The following is a 17,285-nucleotide window of genomic DNA, read 5'->3' as shown; positions in this document are numbered from 1 at the left end:
AAAATATTTCTACTCTACTTTAAACAATATAAATTTCAAGCAATGAATAACAAAAAAGCACTCTTTCTTTTAGCAGGAAAAAATGCCTTACAGATAACAATGCATAATATTATAAAGGTAATAATGTCCCCAATATTATTATCATAAATATGAAATGAAATTAAAAAACAATTACAAAGGCTGAGGGAAAGAAAAATCTTAGAATGGATGAACATGGAATGTTCCATGAATGGAGTCATCTATTTTCATTCTGATCAAAAAGTTGCAGACTATAGAACATAAAATCCTAAAGTTATTGACAGAAGTAATAATTTGCTCTTTTTTCTTTCTCCACTTTACCTTTTTCATCTCACTTTAAGATAAGCTGCCTCTTAAACCTAGAAAGGTTGGTCAAAATAGTCTATTTCAAGCCCATGACCACATAAAAATCAAGAGATATGCAAAAGATAAAAAAAAATTATAGATACAATAAGAATGCTGGAGGAGATGACAAGTAGTTTGTGCTATATTCTGTGTCATCTCCTTTTGCCAATGCCTAAATAGTGAAGTCACATTGAGGGAAAGAAATTGATACTTGAAAGTAGAAGTATTTAAAGTAGTTTAAAAGTAATGACACAATGGTCAATATAATTAGGATGTCCTAATGCCTTAATAAAAATGTTAGATAATGATATCAAATATGACACAATCATTTAAAAAACACTAGTTATAAATAATGGCTTATTTCATTCTCATGAGAAATAAAAATACCTGCAGGAGACAGGTGACATGTTCCTCCTCCAATCTTTGTTTAGTTAAAGCCTGTTCCACATCCCATCCAGAAGCTGTAGAACCTGTTCCAAAGCCAGTTCCTTTAGCCCAGTAAAGCTGTTGCTCTTCTGTTGATGCATTGTTATGTGTACTTGACACTGGGGGCTTAAAAAAATTATTTATAAAGTAATTTTGCAAATAATTCTCTAAATCTTTACCAAAAAAAGGAGGAAACAGCTATCATTACATTCGGGAAATACTGTCAAATAGCAGAAGTTCTCTACACTTACAAAGTTCTTCTTGCTTTTCAAGAAATTTTTAATTTTTGTTATCCAGCACAGGGTAAAAAAATGTTATAGATTAAAACTAAATAACCTTTACTACATAAACTCAAGTCATAAACTCATTCCCTTTCTCAAAAATCTTCAGTAGTTCACTATGGTCTCCAAGGTAAATTACAAATTCTTGAATGTGGCACTGAATGTCCTCTACTATATAGTTATCAAACACTTTTCCAATTGTATTTCATATTACTAAGTCATGACAAAAGTACCTGTAGCAAAGCACTCTTGTGATGTGAAATTAATCAGCCAATGTCCTTTCTCTGTGTCTCTGCACAGGGTGTCCTCCACCCCTGTAAAAAATTATTTCCTTGCCTGTGTCTTTTAGCATGGGCTCATCTACTCCATAAAATTTTTCCTGATATATGGCCCTCTTTTGCTCCTCCAAGTATTAGTTCTTTCTTCTTGAAGTAACTTTAGTTACTTATCTGTGTACATGTTTTATCATTCTAATAGAAAGTAAGATTCTTGAGGGAAGGAACCATTTCATTTTTGCTTTTCTTTTATAGAATAAGTAGCGTCTGATGTCATGTAGGTTATTAATGAGTGTGTGGAGTGATATTTTCTTCTACATCTGTGTTATAACAGTATAATTAATATAATTAGGCTTTAAATGGAACCTTCAACCATTCACTCTATTACAATCATTTGTAGTAGCATTACATAATTAAAAAAAAAAAAACAGATTCAATGTACCTCTGATTGATTGAGATTAGAATTAGGAACTCTTGGAGCATGATGGCTTAGGGCAGAGAGGCAAGCAAGAATCAGGTGTACAGCTCCAATTTCTAGTGCCATTCGCCTTAGGAGTACACCATCATCAGTAGTCAATGGTGTGGAGCTAAATAAACTCCGCAGTACATGAAATGGAAGAGTTGGAAGCACATTGGCAGAAGGAGACTGCAGAATATGACCTGGATTAAGAAAAATGAAATAAGAATTACTTGATTATTATTTATTCATAATGAGGTCAAATTTACAATGATAATGAAATGTCAAATCAAATTCCTAATAATTTCACATTAATCTGAAAACTTGAATTATTTCTTGCACTCACATATCTGACTGAATCTGAGACTCACTGTGAATCAAGCAGATGAAATATTATTCTCACATTTAACTAACTTTCAAAGAGAAATCTGACACTTTAAAAATACAAAGAATATAAAGATTCCAAATGAAACTACAATATTTATTTGATACAGCTTGTTTTTAAAATAGATGTATAATCTTCTCTGTAACAAAATATGTCCTATTTGTTCTTTCCTTTTCAACTTCCTTCTCATTTATACATTTTAAAAACTAATTAATCAATCTTTAATGTGCATTGCTACATGAATCATGTTGTGAGATAAAATTCAGAACAAAAAAGGAAAAACCATGTGAGAGAAAAGAAAAAAGAAAAAAGAAGTGAACATAACATGTGTTGATTTACATTCAATCTCCACAGTTCTTTTTCTGAATGCAGCTGGCATTTTCTATCCAAAGCCTATTGGGATTGCCTCATACTCTATACATTTTTAAGACAATATTTCAATATGCTTTCCCTTTTTGTTGATTTGACTTTGCTATTTCCCCTTCCTAGACATCCCTGACCCCTAGCCTTAACCAAAAGAAAGAGGGGAAAAAAAATCCTCGAAAAATATAATGTCTTATAAGTCTTGTCAAAATTCTTTAAAGTGTCTAGCCTATAAACTAATCAGCCAGGTTGACAATTAGTCATGTTAAAGGAATCCTGAAAGTATTCTTTGATTTTCTTTAAACTTCCAAGGGGAAAAAACAACCTGGAAAACATTTGTGGGATAACAATCATAAAATAAAAATCTCTTTATATTTTTAAATTTTAGGATCAAAAAACTAGGAAACAGGAGGTCACCAAGAAAAAAGGCAAATCAAAACACAAGTCTTATTACTCTGTCATGTTCCTTTTCTTTAACCAGCTATTAATTCATCAGTCATGTCCAAATGAGTCAATTTAGTGGAATCAAGCACATAAAAAAGCAAAATGATAAAACTTAGCAAGGATTAAATAAATAATGAGTATCTGATGAAATTAAGAATTTTACTTGACAATTTTTAGGACTTTACAATGACCCTTGAAATAAATCAATTGTTAATTTTAAATACTTACTTCCTTCTCCATCATCTGTTACTCCTAATACCAATCGAAGCAGACACTGGGCATGTTTTCTCTCTTTTAACAACACCTCAGCATAACCAGGTAGACGGAGAAACAATCCAAAGGCAGCTAAAGAATGAGCAGGTATGGGAGACATTGTCTGTACTGTTGACTTAATTGGTGGAGGTTCAGCAGCAATGGTTTCTGGAGCTTCATAAACCAATTCTCCTGACTGTTCAATGGTTACCCATTCAAACTGATCGCTGTCCTTTGGCTTTTCTTGAGTGGTAGATGTAACTACTGGGGCACTAACCTAAGAAAGAATAAAGTTTTACTGTTTTACCTATATTCATATTAATATAAAATTATTTCCTTTTTTGCAGAAAATATTCCTGCAACTAAATGAAGATAAAAATAATCTTTAGAAAACAACTAAAAATTATTATATACCAGTCTTTCCTACTTACCTACTATTAGGTACCTGGTTTGGCACATGTTGCTATTCTACTCATTCCAGTTAATATTCATCCTCAAAAGAGGAAATTAATATCACTTTCAATAAGAAACTCTTTTGATCTTCCTAATTGGTACTCATCTTGGGGATCTAACAATTTGTTTGCTTGCATATATCTTTGCAATTTTATAACAAAGTATTTAACATTTATAAAACACTTCAATACTTTTTAAAAATACTTTACATATATTAGATCAAATGATTTTTCCAAAAATCCATCGCAGTAAGTACTGCTGTTATATACATTTGACAACTGAGGAAACTGAGACAAAAACAGGCCAAGTAATAAGTGTCCATTGTGACAAAGATGGTAACCTGGAATAAAAGTACTCAACATAGGATCCAATTTTAAATCCACAGTGCTTTCAACTACACTTTACTGTGCCTGACTTTATACTACACTGCCAGAGTAGATAGAAATTTGGTTTATTCATAACTAACTCACATTAGGATCTAAAGTCCGGGCTAGCTTCCTTGAGGCCTCAGAACAGCCTGAGTCAGGCAGGGTAAGTAAAATTTCTTGGTCTTTAGGGGGAGTGAAAGAGACAAACTGCCAGAAGCTCTCCACCAATCTCTTTTCTCTTGATCCTGCCACAAAGTAAAGTTCTCTATCCTCTCTTACACCACCCCCTAATCCTTATCTACAATTCTCGAAAACCCAAACATCTCTTAACTTCAAGCAATGAGAAGAGCAATTCCAAACATAAGCTAATAAAGTCATTATCTAATAGGTAATTGGCCTTACGTAATCGATTGTCTGATTCAAGTGCACCTATTCAAAGTTTCAGAACTTTATATTAGGAACACATAAAAATTTACTTACTGGTCCCCAAACTGAGCTGTGAAAGCTGCATAAGAATGTAGGAGGACAGAAACATAGGCTAGCTTCTTTCCTTTTAATGTACATAGCTCAGAACTACTAAAAGAAACACGTTTAGAAAAATAGCAAACAAAAACTCAAGCAAAAAGAACCATTTTGCTCAAGACAAAAACAGAAAGGCAGAGAATGAATTAAAAGTAAATGCAAGGAAGCTAGGTGGCACAGTGGATAGAGTACCATCCCTGAAGTCAGGAGAAACTGAGTTCAAATCTGGTCTCAGACACTTAACACTTACTTCCTGGCTTTGTGACCCTAAGCAAGTCACTTAATCCCAATAGTGTCAGGAAAAAAACAAACGTATATGTAAGCCTCAAAAAACATCAAAAGAAAAACACAACTTGTACACATGTCTAACATGAATTCCCACACAAATTTTGTTGTTGTTGATTTAAAAAAACAAATGAGAATAATAAAAGGAAAAAAATCTGAAGAGAAGCAAGAGCTAGAGAATAATAAGAAGACAACAGCTAGAAAAAATAGTAGAGTAATTCCTTGAAAATGAGAATTAACCAAATAAAAATTAAAGAGTCTATGAGACAAGAAGAAATAAGAAAGGCTAAAAATGTTGTTAACTTCTAGTATATATAAAAGTGGAAGAGTTTGAGTAAACACTGGAGTATTGTCAATATATAACCTAGAAACCATATAAAAATTAGAGATGCACCCTACATCAAAGAAACCCAAGAAGTGAGAATTAAGATTTATCAAAACAGAAATCCAAAATTATTATCTATTCAAATTAACGCTTTCAAATCACAAGTCAATTTGGGGCATTTTCAAATTATTTTATTTAAAATGCAATTTTCTTTAGCAACAAAGATATTTATGAAATATATAAAGACTGATGAACTGAATAACAAATTCTCAAATTACAAAGGGTTTCTAAGTCTAAAATCTGCCTAAAGAAAATGAAACACAATTTTCCATGATATCAAAGTTGTATTATCACTACAGATTTAGGGCTGCAAGGAATTTCAAAGGTCATCTAGTTGAACTCATTTATCATTATGATGAGCAATAACATATTTTTAAGTTGTGGAAAGCCCTTTATGTATGTAGGTTAATGCTTGTTGATGAACTATAAACAAAATTGTTTCCAAATTATATATATTAGTCCATTTGATCCTCATGATAATATGAGATAAGCACATCTTTTACAAATGAGTAATGTGAGGCTCAAAGAAATTAAATTATTATTAGCCCATGCTAATAAAAAATAATTAAGAAATGTTTCGCTCTTGAATATCAATGGAGTTACAAAATGATATAAAGGATTGTTGGTAATTGAGAAGTAAACTTCTAGGTAATTTAAAGACTTTTCAAACATAGTGGTACTATTTCTTATGTATATTTTCAAGTAAACTGTTAATATTTATCACTGAACTAAATGCTTCATCATAACTTTTATGCTATTAAAGACTACCAGAAATTTTTAGCTTTAAAAGGTAATGAAAAGCCCAAAATGGGAAGTAAAGAAGGCAAAAGAATGAAAAACTGATCCTGTATTAATCAGGACATAAAATCCTCAAAATCAAAGATAGAAAGGCAGAAATGTTAAATGTATCCTTTTAAAATCACAAAACAATGAAAGTTATATGAAAACTATATAAAAAATTTAACTAAATGTGCATCAAAAAACAAATCATACAATCAATAATTTCATTAAAGAGAATTATGATAACGAGACAACATATCAAATACTTATAGGATACAGCAAAAGCAATATTTAGGAGAAAATATATTTCTCTAAATTCTTATATCAACAAAGTAGAGAGAGAGAGGGAACAAATTAATGATTTTGGCATGTAACTAAAAAAAAAAAAAAAAACCAGAAAAAGAACAAATTAAAACCCCCCAAATGAACACCAAATTGGAAAGCTTAAAAATCAAAGGTGAGATTAATAAAACTGAAAGTTAGAAAACTATTGGGCCAATAAATAAAACTAGAAGTTGGTTTTATGAAAAAACTAGTAAGATAGATAAGCTATTGGTTAATTTGATTTAAAAAAAAAAAAAGAGAAAACCAAACATCCAGTGTCAGAATGAAAATAAAGAATTAAAGCAATCATTAGAAATGATTTTTGTCTAATGATATGACAATAAATCTAACAATCTCAGGGAAACTGACATTTTATTATGAAAATATAAATTTACTAAATTAACAAATCAAGAAATAGAATACCTAAATAATTCCATCTTAGAAAAAGAATTGATGAACTCTTGTAAGAAAAAATCCCTGGGACCAGATGGGTTTACAAATGAATTATACCAAACATTTAAAGAACAATTAATTCCAATACTATATAAATTATATGAAAAAATAGGTAAAGAAAAAATCCCACGAAATTCCTTTTATGACACAAATATGGTGATGATAACTAAACCAGAAAGAGATAAAACTGAAGAAAAAAAGTTTACATCATTTTCCCTAATAAATATCAAAGCAAAAATTCAAAACAAAATATTGGCAAGGCAATGACATTCATATATCAAATTGAACACCACAGGAGGGGAAAAGAAAAGAGAAAAATGGGGAAGTCAAAAATCTTACAAAACTGAATGATAAAATTTGTCTTGACCTATAAATGGGGGGAAAACATACTATTTATTTTTTTAAAACTATATACATGCATTTTAAAAAAAATGTTAGATGGTTTAAAAAAATAATTTACTACTTTTTTTCCAGGAAATGTTTTTTTAAATGCCACTCAACTGGTATAGAATATTCCCCCTCATTCACATGACATATACTTTGTTTCATTGTGCAACAATGCATATTACAGTGACTGAAATAGTTTTAACTCCTTAAAACAAATAAAAATAATCTGGATCTCCAACACTTAAAAAAAGTGTTAATAAATGTTTTAATAAACATCTGCACAAATATAAAATGAATAATTTGCTTTATCATTGTCATCTTAAAAGGACAAGGGGATATTTTCTTTTCTTTTTTTGTTTTAAATTTTCCTCTTAATAGTATTATAATTAGATATATAAGCAGTATGTGTTAATTATATATAATATATATTAATATATAAAAACAATAATAATATAATATATAATTACATGTAAAGATAGTCTTCACTACACATTGTTTAGCATTTTAAGTTCTAAAATTTTTCTCCCTCCCCAAGATAACAAGCAATCTGCTAGAGGTTATACATGTACAATCATACTAATCATATTTCCACATTAATCAGATTGTGAAAGAAAAATCAGAACAAAAGGAAAAAAAAAACATGAGAAAGAAAACAAAACAAAAAAACTGAAAATAGTATGCTCCAATCTATATTCAGACTTCATTCAGTTCAAATAATGTGGAACATTTTCCATCACCAATCTTTTGGAATTGTCTTGGATCATTGCATTGCTGAAAAGAGCTAAATCATTTCCAATTCTTCTTCATATAATATTCCTGTTATTGTACACAACATTCTCCTGGTTCTGCTCAGGAGAATTCCTGAGCTTTGTATAGGTTTTTACAGATTTTTCTGAAATATGCCTGCTCATCATTTCTTATAATATTCACATACCAAAAACTTATTCAGCCATTCCACAAGTGATGGCCATTCTCTCAATTTCTAACTCCTTGCACTACAAAAAGAGCTACTATAAATATTTTGGAAACAGAAGCTCCTTCCCCCTTTTTTAATCTCTTTGGGATACAGATCTGGCAGTGCTATTGTTGAATCAATAGGTATGCACAGCTTCATATCCTTTTGGGTATAGTCGGGCAAGGCTATTTTTAATTAGTTCTAGAATAGAAGCCCTATGAAAAAAGTGGGTCAAATCCAACCCTATAAAATCCTCAGTGTGACTAACAACTCAAGAGACTGGCTAAAGGTATATAGAGTTATTTTTTTATATATCATGTAGTAATATTAAAATAAAGAAGTGAAATGTAATAGGAGAGAGGGCTGATGTTAGTGTCATGAAAAACAGGTCAAGTCCTGCTACTGCTACATACTAGGCATGTTGGCTATAGTCAACTGTCCAGGAGTGTAAGTTATAAACTGGTGTTAATATGTACTAATGAAGCAAACTTCCATCCCTAAGGCTTCCCATAATGAAGAATCAGACTTCAAAGTACAAACAACATGTTTTAAGGAAAATTTTCATACAAAACACCAATGGAAATGTAAGACAAAAAGAACTTATGGTAGTATTACACATAAAATAATAAAATCAACTTACTTGCTGAATTACATCTGGATATAGCATGGGCAATCTTTCTGCAATAAGAGCCAATCCACCCATTCCTGCAAAAACTTGTAAAGGTGACTGAATAGGGCAGGTTTCAAGAAAAGATTCATCCAACACTGCTTCCATACATTCATCATTTGAAGTGATCATTTCATCTTCTGGACAGCTCCCAAGTAAATCAACATGATCTTTAAATTATATGAAAAAAATTAAGATATAAAAGAAAGAAATAGCACGACTGTATTTACCGTATTATTTCATTTAAGAAATCATCTGAGGCCATCTCGCTTACATAAAAAGTCATAATCGAATGAAAACAACGTAATATTTTCCTCAGTATAAGAATATATGGGAAAAGACTAAAAGTTTTTCAGGCTTCTTCAAGGAATTTGAGGACTATGAGTGAAGATAAAAATATTATTAGTTGCATATTCTATCAGTCTGGCTAAAGTATGTGTCCCATTAAGATGAGTGGAACAAATAAAACCTAGAAATTATCTTAAAAGGTGAATCATAAAGACAGAAGATATGTCACCTGAATTTCCAATTATCAGCTTCTTTACTTTTTGACCCCTACAAAAAACACTACAAATTATTCTGAAGTAGGAAATACACATTTGAATTAATAATTAAAACAAAGATATCCAAAAAATATGGAACAAAATTACCAACTCAAACAGCAGTCAGTAAACTAGTCAAAATTTAAAAATCACAAATAAAAATATCACTTTATGATTTGTCTGTACTCAAAAAATAAAATTTGTCTTATTCCCAATATATATGAATGAGAAAGAAATCAGACTAGAAATTTGGGCATTGAATTACTACATTTTGCCATTAAGAGCAAGAATCTGGCAAACTGTATATTTATATTTCAGATTCTCACCTGAAAACAGATGTTAATAACTGCTATAGTCTCATAGAATTACTGAATAAATTAATGCAATGTCTATAAAAATACCACAAGCTTCTTTTATTATATTAGAGGGATTCTTTACAAAAATTCTTTCAATTTTAAATTAATTTAAAAAGTAATATAAATATTTGTCTTAATTGTCCGACACCACAGTCCAGGAAAATATTTATTGATATTTCTCCATAACTGTTGGTGGAAGAGGCACAAAGAAATAAAGTTGTTTTTTAAATAACATAGTTTGAATTATATGTCACTGCTCCTGAAGCAAACTAACTGAAATTTAATTGAAATTGTCCCCCCCCAAATAACAGATTCTAAATATGCCTACAAGAATCACATACATACCTTTCTCAGTATGGAGTCTTTTAAAAGAATCTGTTTTTGAAAGACTTGGGTCTGAGATAACTTTAGAGCCCAATTTAACAGTCAAATCAATTGAACGATATCCTTGAGGGAGCTTCCGGTCATATAGAAGAGTTAAAAGCTGGGCAAGGGTCATCTCAGCAGGCAGTGGTTGGCCTAAGAACAATGTAACCAAGACACTTTCATGCAAAAGTTAGCAAGATATTTTGGTTACAATTGTTTAATTAAACATACTAAATAGCATGGTGGTAAAGAATTCTAAAAACTCCTAAATCATAACTTTAGAAAACAAATAATCCAACAATTAACAGTCCTTAAAGGCCTCCCAAAACTTACTAAATTTTAAGTTTGGGAAAGAGGAGAAGCCACTAAAATAGCTTAAGTTATCCTTCAAATTTGGGTGATCTGCTACTTCAAATGTTAAAGGTGAAAATATTTCTAAACTAGGATCAGTGCTGCTGATATCCACTGTAGGTTCTTTGTTGGGCTCAGTATCTAGTCAAACTCTTTAGTAGAGAGGTTAGGAATTTCTTGCCCAAGACAATACACAAAAATTCTTCCCAATTATTGCTTTCTTTGCTATCAAAGACCTCAACATTGCTGCTAATCTCAATATTAACAGAGCTAAATTTACAAAAAGAAGTCAAGAACCACTTAAAATTTGCCAGACTTTGGCATTAAGACCACAGAGAAAGTCTACTACATTGTTAAAGACTGAAAGAAAGCAGGCTAAAATAAGGATGATATAAATGCATTTTAAGAAGGATAGAAAAGGAAGTTCACATTGAACACCCTCAATTTGCAGAGCAAAGTGAGAAGTCAGGTCTCCTCACCTCAGAGTGAATGGGGAGGCTTGAGAAGAGATAGAGTTGAAAAACTTTTGGATAGAATAAAAGAAAATCAATTAAGGACGACTGAAAAGATTGTATACCCTGCAAATTCATGACAATTTGGCAATCAGCGTGATTTTATGTCTTTCTCTGGTTTGGTTTAGCAAGCACATTAATAACACCAAAGAAGGTGGATTAAAAGGGGCAAGGGGACACTTCAAGAATGAAGTTTGGTAAAAGGACAAAGTGACAAGGAATTACTGAGTGAAAGTCAGTATTGAGTTGAATCAGATAATTACAAAATCAAATTTAGTGAGAGGGATGTTAAGTCAAAATAGTAGTAATGCTCTGAGACAGTACTAAAGGGTGGAAACATTGATGGTCTCGATAGAGATAAAAAATATTTTAGGACAAGTGAGACATTGTAAGAATTAAAATCAATTTCTCTTATAAATAATGACATGCATTATATACAAATTGCTATCTATAATTTGGAGGCCAAAATATATTGTGAATGCATATAATCTGCAGAACTAAAAATAAAATGAAACAATTGTTTAACTATTCTATCATTCTAGAAATTACCTGGTAAATGTTTGTGGTATAGGTGAAAAACAGGTACAGTAATGGTTTTGCTGGAAGATTCTGATCCTGCTGAAGAGCTACCTACTTTATCTGGCATTGTTCTTCCTCTTCTGGAAGGGGGACGAGGTGGTGTGGATGACACAGCTCGTTTAGACTGGGATTTCAAGCCTAAGGAAAAAACGAAACAAATTACAAATCTTCAATTGTCATAGAAATTGCTTGATGAGAAAAAATGATTCAATGACAAAAAAGAAAAAGAAATGTCATACTAATCCAGCATCACATTCCTTGAAGGGATTAATTATGGACACCTGAGAAGATATAAATATATGTAGGTATATTTATACATGTGTAGGCAAATTAGCTAGTACAGTAACATTTAATGAATAACAAAAGTGGTGGCTCTGTGCTGATCAATAATAGGAGTTGATGATGATGAGTCTTGAAGCAAATCTGGCTTTCAGAATTCAACACAATTTTAGCAACAAAAACAAAAAACAGTTTTAGTAGAGATTATATATGTCATATATATAACCAATAGCCAACATGTGGTATCCATTATACCTTATAACCAAATAAGGGATGGGCAAACTAGACTAGAAAGGAGAAAGAAAATGCAAAGAAGTAAAAGAAATCAAAAGAAGAGGCACAAAGACCAGCTAGAGTAAGATAAAATGATAAATCCTCAATTTGTATAACAATATACAATATTAAGAGTATATTCTTTATAGTGTTTTCAAATTTACAAATCTACAAAGATTTCATTTGAACATTTTACCTTGTGAAACAAGATTATAATATCCTAAATTGTAACTAACCCATATTCTAGCTAATTTCTCTACCACTAAGAATTTAACATTAGATTAGCCATTGATCATATGACTATTCAAGCTGCTCCAATAAATACTTTCACTTGAGAACATTAGAAGGAAAAACTCCATCTTTATACAAGTAAACATTTCAGTTAGGCTTTGCCTTGCTTAGAGATTATGGTAATTTTAATCATAAAAATATAGAATTAGGGGTTTAACACATACACCCACCCCTTTAGCATCCAGTTATCAATGAATGTATCCAAGTTCTTCTCGAAAGTAAATAAGTTTTTGGAAAATACAAGTTTATTTATAAAAATTAAAAAATAATTTTTATATTTTTAGACATTCAGATACACAAATCATAAGCACATAAGTTTTTACTCATTTCTGAAAAGCATCTTCAAAAAAAAAAAAAAAAAAAAAAAAAAAAAAAAAAAAAAAGGCCAACTGAGATCTTAAATGAGAAATATCCAGTGAAAGAAGACTATATCTAAAACTACCAATTTGCATTTTTTACCCTTATTCATTTTCAGGGTTATTTAAATTGCTGAAACAGAACAGAATGTATTAAAAAAAATTCATGTTTGGGACTAAGAAGTAATTCCCCACCAATCTATATACAGCTTAGTCATACATCCAAGCTGATTTTCTTATATCTAGTATTCAACAGCTTGCAAATAAAAATAATTTACTTCATTAGATGATTTAACCGTTCACATATTTTACGTAATCAACAACAACAAAAAATGAAATTGAGATGGAAAAATAAAAATAAAAACATACCAGAGGCAACAACAACACTATAATTGTCCTGAAATCCATTCTCTGCCTTAACTTTTTCTTTCTCTTCATGGTTTTTCTTTTCTTTGTCATCTTTCTGTTCATTAATTAGTTTAGCAGTGATACTTGGGGTGTCTGCAGAAGAGTACATAATTTATTTTAAATACATTTCTTATTAAAAATACAGGCTAGGAAGCATTAAACAATACTGTAAAGACAAAGAACTCTGAAAGACTGGGGAACTATGGTCAACACAATGAAATAAAACACAGTTCCAAAGAATTCATGAAGAAACAGTTATCCATCTCTAGACAGAGAAATGATGAACTCAAGAATATATATATATAAAAATATATATATATATAAAAAGCATTTTTTAAAGATATGGTTGATGGGGGAATTTCTTTTGTTTGACTATACATATCTGTGGCTGGTTTGGTTTTGTTTGTTTGCTTGGTCATCTGGTATAAGGAAAGGAAAGGTAAATTCAGAGCTGAAAATAAAATTTAATTTAAAATAAGTCACATCTCTGAGTTATCTCTTCGAAAAGTTAATATGCCCCCTTGTAAAACAGAAGAATTCAAGAACTGAGTATTTTTGTAGAAAGTATATCTGCATGTACAAAGTACTTAGACCAGGTGTCTAAGGATTCTTCAAAACTCTAGATTCAATTATCCTGCAACAAAAATATATAGATAATCTAATAAGATTTGAAAACCACAAAACATAAGTTACTGCACCTAACTCTGGGATGGACGCTAAATCAATAAGATTCAGACTAAATGAATTTATATTTTTTGTTTTGACAAACAAGATAAAAGAGCATTATTAACAAGTTATAAGCAGAGGATGTATTGTTGTGAGACCTTAGAATCTTCTTTAAATTTTAAATTCTTTAAATTTTACTTAGATTCTTCTTTAAATGTAGATTTCATCAGTTCCAAAGGTAAAAATATAACTAAAGAGAAAAACAGATTTGAAGAACACAGATTCACTGTGAATTTATATATACATATATATAAAGAGGTGCTAGATACAAAGATAATGTCATATCTTTTTTCCTACTGAAAAAAAATCTTGTACTTGACTATTAACTCTTATATGATACTAAATACCTATAACCTTGTGTTTAAAAATGTCCAAAACAGAGTAAAACAGAAATCTCTATAAATTTTAAAATTGTTGGTTTTAAAAAAGTTTAGAATATAATTAGTTACATCATTGGGGTGATAGTCTGAGGAAATTAAAGACTAGGGCAAAAGTTCAAAACATATATTAAAATATTTAGGGCAGCATTCTATATAGCAGGTTAAGTACTGAAAAGAAAAGAAAACTGATTGGGAAAATGGATGGATATATTATTATATATAATATCATGGAATATTATTGTGTGGTAAGAAAGAATGAATGAGAAGAATTAGAATAGCACCAAGTGAAACAAAGCCAAAATAAACAGAACCGAGTGAACAAAGTTCTTTTGTGCAAGAACAATGGAATGAGTTAAAGTCTCATTAACAAAAATAAAAGAAAACAAAACAAAATTAACAAATAAACAAGGAAAATGTGAGTAAAGACAAATAAACATAACTCATGTTTCTCAGATGAAAGTGGAGATTGCTAGAAGAAAATTTATACAGAATATGTATAATATATACCCCGTAATGTTTATGTGTTACATATTTAAGCTTTTACAACATAGAGCATTATGTTGTAGGAAAAAAAGAGGACTTAGTTTTGAGTTCTACTTTACTACTTTCTTCCTCTAGGACAATTTGTAACTTTTGTTAAAAGTTAAAAGTGAAGACAATGCAATTATATTACCTATAAAATAAAGTTCCATCTAGCTCTAAATCCTATCATCATTTGAAACGTGTCAAAATTAGATCCTGACTTTGATCAGGATGGAATCAAGAATGGCAAAGGTAAGGGCAGAAAAGAATCTAAGAATTCACTTTTATTTTACCTTTAGACACAAAATGAACTATCATAACAAAAGGAAAAGAATTTAATCAGCAAAAGCACAGAAACACTTTATGGGTACAAGTTTGTGAAGTTACCGATACAATCAAATCAAAGACCCTACTCTTTAATATCTAAGGAAAAACTCACAGATAAAAATAGGTACAAATTTTCTTGATATAAACAAGAATACATAAATGATACTGAATTTGACACATCTTGAAGACAAATTAAAAAACTGTAGATGTTACCTTAATACTTTTTCAGTTTAAAAGAGAAAAATACCAAAAAACTGTATAAACTTGGATTAACTCAAATTTGTGATGTTCAAAGACAGAACTCTATAATAATAACAAATGGCAATCCTATGTCCTACAACCTAAATAGGTCTAGCAAAAACCCTCGTTAAAACGAATGTGCTTTTTGATGATCATGTCCATTTCCTTTTATCAGAATCTTTACTACCTTAACCTGGGAAGTCTAATCTAATCTAATTCTGTGCAACTGAATGGTAGCGTGAATTTAGGGGAAAGGATAATTGGATACAAACTATATGCACAAAGTCATGAAGTACTATGTCTTGGTTTTACAGATAAAGAACTTAGGAAATAGAGAGCTTAAATCAGCTGGAGGAGAAAGAGTTGGGATTAGAATCGAGTTCTTATTATTTCAGAAGTACCACTATGTCTATTGTCTTTATTCTCTATTCTCTATTTAATTAAAAGAAGTGTTTCAATAAACTGATCTCTGGGAATATAGTTATCTCAATTCCAATTCCATTAAGTGGCTAATTTTTAATCATTTTATGGTTCCAAAACTGAAAAAGTTGAATATGAACATGAAAAAAAGCATAATTTTTGTTCTATGTTCGAAATAAGGGATAACAAAGAATAGTTCTGCATTATATTAAATCACAACTGTGTTTGAAGATACAAAAAGTTTTAATTTTTCTAACATAAGTAACTTGTCCACTACTGAAGAACTTTTTTTCATTTTTTTCTTTTTCATCAGACTCATGATTATAGTTTTATGGATAGAAAATCTTCCAAGTGAGGAAACTCTGCAATCTCTCTACAACTTACCATCATAAAGAATTGCTATGGACATTAAGAGTATTAAGAACCACTGAAACCTGGGTAAAGTTTTATTTTTTCCATGCTACATTTGATATACTTCGTAACTATAAAAATTGCATTAAAGAATTTTGTAACCAAGGCAAAAACAGAACATACATATGAAGTGATTTATCAAAAATTAAGCTATAATGAGGAACATATTTTGAGTCAAATTATTTTTTTTTTCTCTTAGGATAAAAGTATTCTGATTTTTTTTTTTTTTTGGAGTAACTAAATATAAGTAGAAATTGCCCATATGTATAAACACAAAACACGCTATTGTAAACTTCCTACATAATGCATTCTTATTTATTTACAAATAATGTTGTCCATATGTACTCTAATACTTCAAAATTTCTGGAATATCCCAAAGTAAATGCTCGAACAAAGTAACATTCTCTCTGCATAAAGTTTTTTTAAAAATGTTTATTTTATTTATTTGTCATTACTGTCTTAGGCAAATTATCACCACAGCATTTCACCGTAATATGTTTTTAGAATGGTGTGATTAAAGAACATTTGTAATTGATATTCATATATGCTACAATTGTAGAGGAGTTAAGCTGCCAAGCCTGGAATCAAAATGTGAGATCAAATCTGGCTTCAGATACTTACTGGCTGTGTGACCTTCAGAAAGATACTTTAATCTCTGCCTCAGTTTCTTTAATTCAAAATAGGAATAATAACAACAACAACAATAATATGTATACCTATCATGCAGGGTTATGAGCATCAGATGAATTTTTTTAAAAGCACTTAGTATAGTGCCTACCACTATACTAGATAGAAGAGCTCTATAAATGTTCATTACCTTGTGTTCCACTATACCCCAACTCATTATTCCCCTTTGCAGGAAAACCTACAGTTGTGTAGGAAACTTCTAATTAGGAAATTTCTTGATGGCCCCTGCTTTGCAAACTTTAGAGCATTTAAAAAATTGCTTAGGAGCACTAAGAAATTAAATAGAATGACAAAAATTATTTTAAAAATTATTTTTAGAAGACTTAAACCCAGATATTTCTGATACTGAAGCCAACTATCTATACATTATCTCCCATAAAGTAATTCTTAAAAGAAATAGAAATAATTTTTTAAATATGGAAAATTTTAATATG

General features: G+C 30.3%; 1 protein-coding gene across 1 annotated transcript in view; it reads right to left on the bottom strand.

Moving 5' to 3' along the window:
* Positions 1 to 17,285, bottom strand: part of BIRC6 (baculoviral IAP repeat containing 6) — a 300,333-nt gene that overhangs the window by 94,375 nt on the left and 188,673 nt on the right. The window contains exons 58-64 of the mRNA XM_051976128.1: positions 13,100 to 13,231; positions 11,502 to 11,669; positions 10,069 to 10,242; positions 8,799 to 8,995; positions 3,223 to 3,523; positions 1,788 to 2,005; positions 751 to 915 (exon numbers count right to left, since the gene is read on the bottom strand). Of these exons, the coding sequence (XP_051832088.1) occupies positions 751 to 915; positions 1,788 to 2,005; positions 3,223 to 3,523; positions 8,799 to 8,995; positions 10,069 to 10,242; positions 11,502 to 11,669; positions 13,100 to 13,231 (1,355 nt within the window). The remainder of the gene's footprint in view (positions 1 to 750; positions 916 to 1,787; positions 2,006 to 3,222; positions 3,524 to 8,798; positions 8,996 to 10,068; positions 10,243 to 11,501; positions 11,670 to 13,099; positions 13,232 to 17,285) is intronic.

This window comes from Antechinus flavipes, chromosome 2 (genome assembly GCF_016432865.1).
Source record: "Antechinus flavipes isolate AdamAnt ecotype Samford, QLD, Australia chromosome 2, AdamAnt_v2, whole genome shotgun sequence".
Lineage (NCBI taxonomy): Eukaryota > Metazoa > Chordata > Mammalia > Dasyuromorphia > Dasyuridae > Antechinus > Antechinus flavipes.
This window is presented reverse-complemented; position numbering and strand designations above follow the sequence as displayed.